This window comes from Falco rusticolus, chromosome 9, assembly GCF_015220075.1.
Source record: "Falco rusticolus isolate bFalRus1 chromosome 9, bFalRus1.pri, whole genome shotgun sequence".
Classification (NCBI taxonomy): domain Eukaryota; kingdom Metazoa; phylum Chordata; class Aves; order Falconiformes; family Falconidae; genus Falco; species Falco rusticolus.
In genome coordinates this window covers 52,883,391-52,891,971 of record NC_051195.1, presented here as the reverse complement: position 1 = coordinate 52,891,971, position 8,581 = coordinate 52,883,391, and the positions used below count along the sequence as shown (strand labels likewise).

Sequence of the window (8,581 nt, the reverse complement as noted above, 5' to 3'; positions counted from 1 at the left end):
CTGACTATGAAACCCAAAAGCTTTGTAGTTCCCATCCCGTGTTCAGTACTGCTGGTCTGGGGAATTTACGAAGTCTTCAGTGCTCTCTGCGCATTACACTAAGGACTTAAGAGCGGAGCGCTGTCCGGAGGTGCGTTTGCTTGGCACAGCGGCCAGCAACGGGGATTTTTGTCGCGGTTTGGGCTAAAGCAGCTGGAAGGACGCAGCGCTCCGAGCGGAGACCGCAAGCGGCGCAAACCCCGCCGGCCCAGCCGCAGGCCTGCCGGTGGCGCAGCCTCCCGACTCCGCCCGCCCGCGGGGGGAGGCGGGGCCCGGGCCCGGGCCCGGACGGGATTGGCCGGCGCGCTCGGGCCCGCGCGCGCCTGCTGCCGCGTGTGGCGCGAAGGGCAGCCCGGGCGCGGGAAGCCGCCGCGGTGCTCCGCCAGCCGCCGCGGCACGGGGCGAGGCGGGAAACGCGGGAGCGGCTTTAGGGAAAGGTGGCCCCGGGCGGGCCGCTGGGCAGGGCTCGGGCGGCGCGGCTGCGGGTGAGGCCCGTGATGACGCCGGGGTGGAAGCAGCGCAGTGAGTGCGAGGGAACGGCGCCGGGCCGGGTCCTTGGAGCGCGCGAGGGGCAGGGGCCGCGGCAGTGGGGGGGCCGCGGCAGTGGGGGGGCCTCGGCGGGAAGGGCCTCGGCGCCTCGGGCGGGGGGCAGTGCCGGAGGGGCCTCGGCGGGAAGGGCTGAAGAACCTGAGGGCAGGGACACAATCGGTGGAAGTTCAGCCTCAGTGGGAGGTGCTGAGGAACCTCAGGGAGGGGATGGCGCTGAGGCGTCGTTTTAGAAGGAAATGCTGAAGTACCTCAGAGAAGGGATGCAGGGGCAGGAGCCTCGAAGCGTCTCAGGTCAAGACTGTGTTTAGGACAGAAAATTCTGCAGTAGCGCATCCCAGTAAAGTGTGGGAGAAGGCAGAACTCTGCTCAAGCCTCCTAGGAAACCTGCAGGCTTGGGGACAGGGTTGTTGAGGTTGCTAATCTTGACCTAAATATTTCTCTCTTGCAGCGCCTGACTGAATAGAAAAGCGAGATCCTGTGCCACAACACAGGTACCTTTTATTACTCTCAGCTTCAGAGGCATGGAGGGCCATTCCTGGCTTGCCTTTAAACAGCCTCTGCTTATATGCTTCTCCCAGGTAGAACACAGATTCCCAAATAAAATGCTGTTTTAAACCATAGGGTGCACACTCTGCAGCTTCCAAGCCCACCTCTGCATTAACTGACACCTATAGTATTGCACTGCATGTGTGATTTGAACTTGGCACTGGTTGGTGTAGTGTTTGGCTTTGGCGAGGACAGTGTGTTCATCAGTAGCTAGTGTAGCGTGGAATCTTAAGGAGAAAGTGATATTTTTCATGCTAGAGCTTCTTGATGTTGGAGTGTTACAGTGGAAATCTTTACGTAGGCATTTAATGATGTTGGAGTACTGTTGCAGAGCATGTGGATTTGAACAGGTACAAGTTAGGCGTAGGGTAGAGGGTGAAGTTGACTTTGCCTGTGTGGTGCAGTTGGATTGGTATGGACAGCTATGAGAAGTGGGCTTTTACAGGTGACCCTAAAACTCAATATCCGGCTAGATGGCAGATATAGACAATTTCCTGCTGCCTGGCCAGGTTAGGGAGTGCTGCCCATGCCTGCAGTGTTATGAGACCCCACTGGAGCAGCACCTGGCAAGCTTGAACATCTGCACTTTCCAGAGAAAGTATATCAAGGTGGGGAAATCTGGTCTTGAGTGATAGTGTCTAATACAGGGACAGTGAATTCTTCCTCTCTCCAGGCAGATTGGGTTAAATGTGCCACTTGGTCTGTTTCCCAAATTACGTTTTAGGCTGTACTGCACTTTGTCAAAACAAAGCTTTGCCCTCTGTCCCCACTTAATTCTTATGACATTATTGTAATTAGAATTAATAGAGATATTCCAGTATAGCTAGGACAAACTTGAAGAGAGGCAACAATCATGTACTTTTTAATGAGAATTACATCTGCCATCTCACTATCTTTGAGTGTTTTACTGTGATTGATTCCCTCCCAATGTACTGTGTATCCTAAGGCCTGACATCCAGTGCTACAATGGATGAATCTCATGTTGACAAGTAACAGGAACTGTACTTGCTGCATAACTTGTTTGCTATCTAGGTTATCTACTCCTTTGGACTTTTTTTTTTTGTTTTTTTTTGGTTTGTTGTTTATTTAGGAAAACAGCATATCATGAAACTGAAGAAGCTTCTAATTGTGTCGTTATACATGTTCACTCCTCTTTTTCTCTGCTTTATGTTATTTGTAAGGTTTTTTTAATTTGGATTTTTTGAAAAGGAATTTTATTTTGGCTCTGCATAGGCAGCCCTGTGTTCACCGCACTTGTGTATCATGTAATCATCGCACTACAAGTTGATGGCAAAATTATCTGTGCCTTCTATTTCCCCTGTAAAACAGTTACATATGTAACAATATAATGATTATGACAGGCACTAATTTCACAGTGAATGTTTGAAGGAACCTACTGCTAATGTATTTTTTTAATTGCTATTTGGATTTTTTAGATGTGACAAAAATCCATACTTCCTTTTATCCTTTGCTGTACAGAAGGTGGTTGAACTTTTTTATAGCAGGTTGAATCACTTGTTGTAAAGCAAATTGTCATCTCCCGCAGAGATGCACGGTAGATTTATTTGTACTGTATAAGCATCATAGATTAGCCATATAGAGGAACAGTTAAAAACAAACATAAAAAACCAAACACCACTGCACAAAAACTGCAAAAGCTCCTGCATGCCCACCCTTTAAGTGCTGTAATGTCAATTTTCCTGAGAACCTTTGAGAGGATATCCCTGTAATTACAAACGCAAGTAAGCCAAACTATGATGCCACTGAGAGAAAAATTCTGTTACTCCAGTGAGATTAGCTCGCAACCCTGTGACAAGCCGGTGAGAAAGGGCAGGTCTCTTTTTTTGAGATTACAGGCTGATTACAGGCTCACAGTAATGTATGAAATTTGTGAATACTAAAGCGTGCAATTGCTAAACAGTAATGAGCATTGGGCGTATAGCTGGCACGTGTGTTCCTTTCCCACTGTCACATTCTGTCCTGTTTCTGGACATCTTTGCACAGGATTATTTGAGAACAGTTTCTAAAGGTTGTAAAGCTTCCGCACAGTTGCAATGCCTGCCCAGCTGATGCTGAGCTGTAGCATTTAACTTTGTTGCAGCAGTAGAGTTGTTAGAGCTGTTCACGAGCTAAGTTACTGCTATAAACAAGACAAGGGGCATGGGGAAGGCAATGTATTAGGCCAGAAGATATCATTGGGAAAACATATTTCTAGAAATGGAAGCCTTTTATTTTGTGTTAGTGAGAGGAATTGCAGGAACCTGAAGGAGGGTTTATGCACGCAGAAGCAAGTCCATTGTTTCCTGACTATGTCAGTATAATGAAAGATACTCCTTGTTCTTACAGACTGACTTTTTTGTGATAGCAGTGTTACTTAGTAGACAGTATCTTTATGTTTTGTTCTATTTAGTGCTGCAGAGGTGGCTCTAAGGCCTTCAGTTGCTGGGGTTCCCGACAGAAAATTGCAGTGGGGGTGTTTGTGTGTACCTCAAGATAACTTTTTTTATGTAAAGCATTTTGTTTCAATTAGCCATTTGAATCAGCAATTTGAATGAAATCAGAGCACTGACAACATTATGCAAACAATATACCATGATTAAATTTATTTGTTGGATTTTTTTAAATGTAACTCTTCTTCTCACATGATTTCCAATAGATGAAATCTTTTAATTAATTTTAAAAAGTCATTATTCCCTCCAGCATGGAAGTACTGTTTCATTCACGGGTGAATGCAAGCCAGCTGACAGGATGCTGTTCCAGCAGCATGCTGCTGTAGCCTATTGCAAAGCTCAAGATGCTCAGGATGAATAGCTCACAAGTTAATGAAGCTGCTGGCCAGTTGACAGGGATTGGACGCCTAATCCTGGCATCACCTTATTCCATTATGGAAAGAGATCCATTATGTTAGAGATCATCTAGCCCACCTCCCTTCTCTCTCTCTCTTTATCATCTCTAAGAGACCCTCACCTAACCTATTCGTAACAACATTCTCCCACAGCAGAGAATGTATCCCCTCTTGAGGTGGAGTCTTCCATGGCTTTCTTCCTCTCACCTTTGCAATGGCTTCCCTTGGTGTCTAAATTAAACCTCCATCTCTGCAGCTGCAAAAACCAAATTATCTCTTCACAGTGGCTTTTTATACCACAGAACACTTACTGTGTTGTTTCCTGGTCCTTGCTTCTGCCCCAGGATAGATTTCCAGGCTCCCCTCAGTATCAGAATTGACTCTTAGAAACAAGCCAGTGAAAAAAGGAGCAGCAAACCTGGAGTTCCTCTACCATAAATGCAGTGAATACATAATGATTTTTTTGTGTTTGTTCGCTTGTAGTTGGGTGTGAGCAGTTTTTCTGACAGTTCTTCTGCTTGGGGAACCTCTGCGTGCAGCAAATGGGTTGTCAGTCCAGGAACTGCTCTGACCCTCATTGTATTCTAAGGAATTTATTGACAGGAAGACTTCTGGGTCTGTGCTCCTTTTTCTTATCCTAATATACTGAACCCCACTGTGATAGTGGTTTCTGGTTTTAGAAACAGCCCTCCCTGTGTACTTTTGAAAGATTTCTGCTGAAAATTGGACCTCAGAAAAAAAAAAGAGAAAATAAAATAATGGAGAAGAGAAGTTCTGTTGGCTGGCTTTCACAAGAATGAAACGATGGTGAGTAAGTCCCAAGGCACTGGAAGGAATAAAGATGAGGTAAATGCTGACAGGTGTTACCAGACGTGTTGATCCTTAGCCAGCTGGTCCATGCTCCACAGGGTTTTACATCAAACACCACAGAGGACAATGCATAGCATGGTGACTTACGAGGTCTTAAAGTCTGGGTCATGTTCTCCATGAGCTGACATCTCCCTGTGCTATCTAGTGTAAAACAATGCAGGTTCCTATGCAAATGCATATCCTGCCTCCTAGTGAGGAAGTGCTTGTACCATTTTGCAAGGCTCAAAGTTATACAACTCAAGTCCCACCTAGATTCCCCTCCAAGACTGAAGCATGCACTAAGAGTACAGTTCAAGTTTACTGGCTGAAAAGGACCTTTACAGACCTGTATAAACACATGAGTCACCGGAGCTTGCCTGCAAAGCACTGCATGTGTTTCCTTAATTATAGAGTTCTTTTTGTTCTGCCTTGTGTTAGGCTGTTCAAAATCGTGTGACATAGATGTGACCTGTCTTCCAAGCTGGGTGGGTGACTCAGTCTTTCAACACAGATCAAGGTCCTCCCTTTCACCACCTGCTCTGTGCCCTAGCCAGTGAGAAGGCAGACCTGTATTGTAGCTGGGCCCTGAGGGATGTGATCTGATGTGAAGCGGTGCTGTGCCACAGGCAGCAAGAGATGCACTGTGAAAAAACCTGCATGCTCCCCCAAAGCAGCAGCTGTGCACCGTAAGCCACGTTTCTTGTGCGTGGGCAGGGATATCTGCTGTATGCTCCCCAGGGTGCGATGGGGTGCCTGGCCCTCACATGCGGCCTTTCACTGTGGTCTCATTCCTCAGTGTTCCATCTGATGGAGAGCTCTGCAAATGCTTTCCATCCATTCATCCCACTGACTCCATTCCACTGCTCTCATTTTGATAGGAAGCAGTAAGCCACAACAGGCCCTAATAATACCAAATTCACAGGCAGTCTGGGTTGGATCCTTGGCCTGGTCTTCCAACTAGCTGCTGCCCTCTTAGCATCCTGTGACAAATTAGGTCTTGCCTGATTGTTGTTCAAGCAATTGCTCAGTGCCATCATCAGGTAGGTGACATCTAGGGAACATTGCTGCACATCCCAAGTGGCCTGGCAACATCACCTATACAAACTATAGTCCAGGGAAAACACCCTTGCTTGTACCTTTGAGCCTTGTGGTCCTGCAGGTGCAAGAGTCGTGTTGCTTCCCTGGGTAACATCAGAAAAAATTACCGTCGGTGCCCGCAGAGAGGCATCTCTTCCAAATGGTGTATTCAGACCTGAGGAAGGACCAGGCTCTGGCTAAACATTCATTTATCGTTTCATCAGCAAGACAGAATCCTGTTGTCCCAGGGTTAAGCCATCACCTGACCGTTTCCTGCAGGGGTACAGTCCCAGGCCTCCAGCACCTCTGGGACCTGGGACTACTTGCTGCTAGCCAGTGGGTGAATGCTGGCAACCCCTAGCTGCTATTATTTCCAGTTTTGCCTATAATCCTGGTTTTTTTTCACAGGCTTGCCTCGGGGCCAGCAGGCACTGCAGGACGGACTTACGGAAATTCTGCAAAAGCAGAAGAATCGAGTCCCTGGTTTCCGAAACGAACACTAGGAGTTTACTCCTGTTCTTTGCTCCTGCTTTTAACAGTGAGATAGCAAAGAGGATGCTGTGGAAACTGCTGACGGGGATCACGTTTGCCGGAGTCGAGCGCGGGCTGCTGGCGCCACCGCCTGCCCAGCTTCGCGCTGCCGCTTGCGCAGAGTGCTTCTGCTCTCGGGGCTTCCCAGGAAACTTGGGGCTCTCCCGACCCTCGGAGCAAGGGCTCCCCGCATGGCCTTGCTCCCCAACGACGCTTGCACGATCTCCCACTGCGGCCACCAGCCCTCGCTGTGCCCCGCCAGAGTTGGAGCCGATATGGGCCGCAGGCTGCCTGAGGGGTCCAACTAAATCCCAGACGCTTCCACCGCCAGGGTAACTTGCGGGCTGTCTCCTAGCAGCCTCCTCTTCTCACAATGGCAGTTAGGTCTGTTATCTTTGTTGGGAAGCAGAGAAAGCCTTCTGGAAGTGCCAGTGTTCCCAGGACCCCTGGGATAATAGGGCTGATGGTGGTTCCTAACAATGGGTAGTGCCACCCCTGTGACAGGTGTCACTAGCTGAGCTGCTATAAGAGACAGAGGATGTGTGCTAGCTGTGGGAAACTGTCGATGTGCCCTCCCCTGGTTGCTGAGGCAGGCAAGTTATCTGGCATTGACTGAGTCTCTCTTTGCTACCTTACAGCTCCAGCCTGGGCAGGCAATCTTCTCAATCCCCGTTAAAAAGTACTGCTGGCAGCAACTAGCTATGAGCTCATCTCGTCTAAACAACAGAGCTGACAGCCACTTTAGAGCCTCAGAGGAGCATGAACTGGAAGCAGTGGGGAAGAAAGCTTGGGACAATCCCATTTACAGTGGTTCTCCCACTACCTCCTTGAAGATTCAAACCATCTACAACCCCAAGTCCATCCTGGAGAATCCCTATGAGAACTTTGAAGAGGTGGGGGATCCACTGCCCTACCAGGAAGAGCAGAGCAAAGCTGTCAATGGGAAGACAAGTCCTTTCCTCAAGTGCTGCTTCTACATCTTCAGAGGCATCCGAGGTAAAACTCTGACATCTCACTAGAAAGGATTTACTAGCCCTTGGGGAAAGTCAATGGTATGGGGGTGTGTGGGGTGCGTGACTGCAATGCAGAAGGTAAAAACCTCATAGTGTCTGTGTAGCCCAGGAACCTGTGCCGTATAGACTAGCATTACTCCAGAGATCATCTTTGGCTGACCTGGAAGGAGCATCCTCATTCCGTGTGTCTTGCCATGGCTGTGGGGTCTGTCCTGTTATCTTTACTACAGAGCAGGAGGTGCAGACAGACTTAGTGGTGTGTTCAGGTTCAAGCAGTGAAACTTTTGGCAGAGCTTTGGACAGAGTTTAGGTGTCCTGAATCCACAGGAGCCATCACTCTGGTGATGAGACTATTCTGTCTTTGTATGCATTTTCTAGATGAAGTGGTACTGGCCCCTGTGTTACAGTAACTTAAAAACTGATGTAAATATCCACCAGAGAAAATCTAGCGCTGTCAGGATTGAAATGCAAAGGGTAACAGGAACGTATCAGACAAGACTTTGCTTGAAGACTGCTGAAGGAAAGGGGTGTCAGTTTCCAGTTTAAAAGACAAAGGGCAATTAGATATTATCTAGGCTTATTCAGAGGCAATCAAAAACCTGGTAAAAAGTTAGGTGTCCGGTAAGGATACAGCCCTGGGCAAGAGCATTTGCTGAACAGTTTCTTATAGAAGGTATAAAGTCCTAATTCTGTAAAACCAGGGAAGACAAAGCAAGAAAGTGTATTTCTTGTGGAAATTATTATTTTCTTGCCAGTGTGTCTTTCCTTCCTGACTTGGAAGGCAAGAGTATTTCTCAGAGCTGCACTCTCTAAGAGTACATGTGAGTAGATAACAATATAGCCTGGTCCTGAATTACACAGCCACTCTATAACCAATTCTTTCTTACTTGTCATTGCAGTTCCATGTGAAATAACAGTGTTAGACTGTAAGCCAGTGCTGAGGCTTGAGAGGTTTCTCCTGGCCAAGGAACAGTGCTGGGTGGGCTTGATGGGTAATTACAGATTGCTTAGAGGCAGTGTATCACTTACCTGTTTTATTCTGATATCCTTTTCTTCTAGGCAGTTTGACACTTAAAAAGGAAAAACAAATCCATACTTTAACATCAAAGTTCCATTTGTGAGATGCCAAGGT

The 8,581-nt window shown here is 47.6% G+C and overlaps 1 protein-coding gene across 3 annotated transcripts in view; it reads left to right on the top strand.

The window, feature by feature from the left end:
• The first annotated feature begins 413 nt into the window (after window positions 1-413).
• Window positions 414-8,581, top strand: part of PKD2L1 (polycystin 2 like 1, transient receptor potential cation channel) — a 27,364-nt gene continuing 19,196 nt past the window's right edge. The window contains exons 1-3 of one of the 3 annotated variants that reach the window (XM_037401035.1): window positions 414-561; window positions 1,037-6,768; window positions 7,075-7,432. In XM_037401035.1, the coding sequence (XP_037256932.1) occupies window positions 7,138-7,432 (295 nt within the window). In that variant the 5' untranslated portion in view covers window positions 414-561; window positions 1,037-6,768; window positions 7,075-7,137. Of the gene's footprint in view, window positions 562-706; window positions 7,433-8,581 lie in introns of those variants that run through there. The other 2 variants (XM_037401033.1, XM_037401034.1) reach the window with 2 other exon arrangements.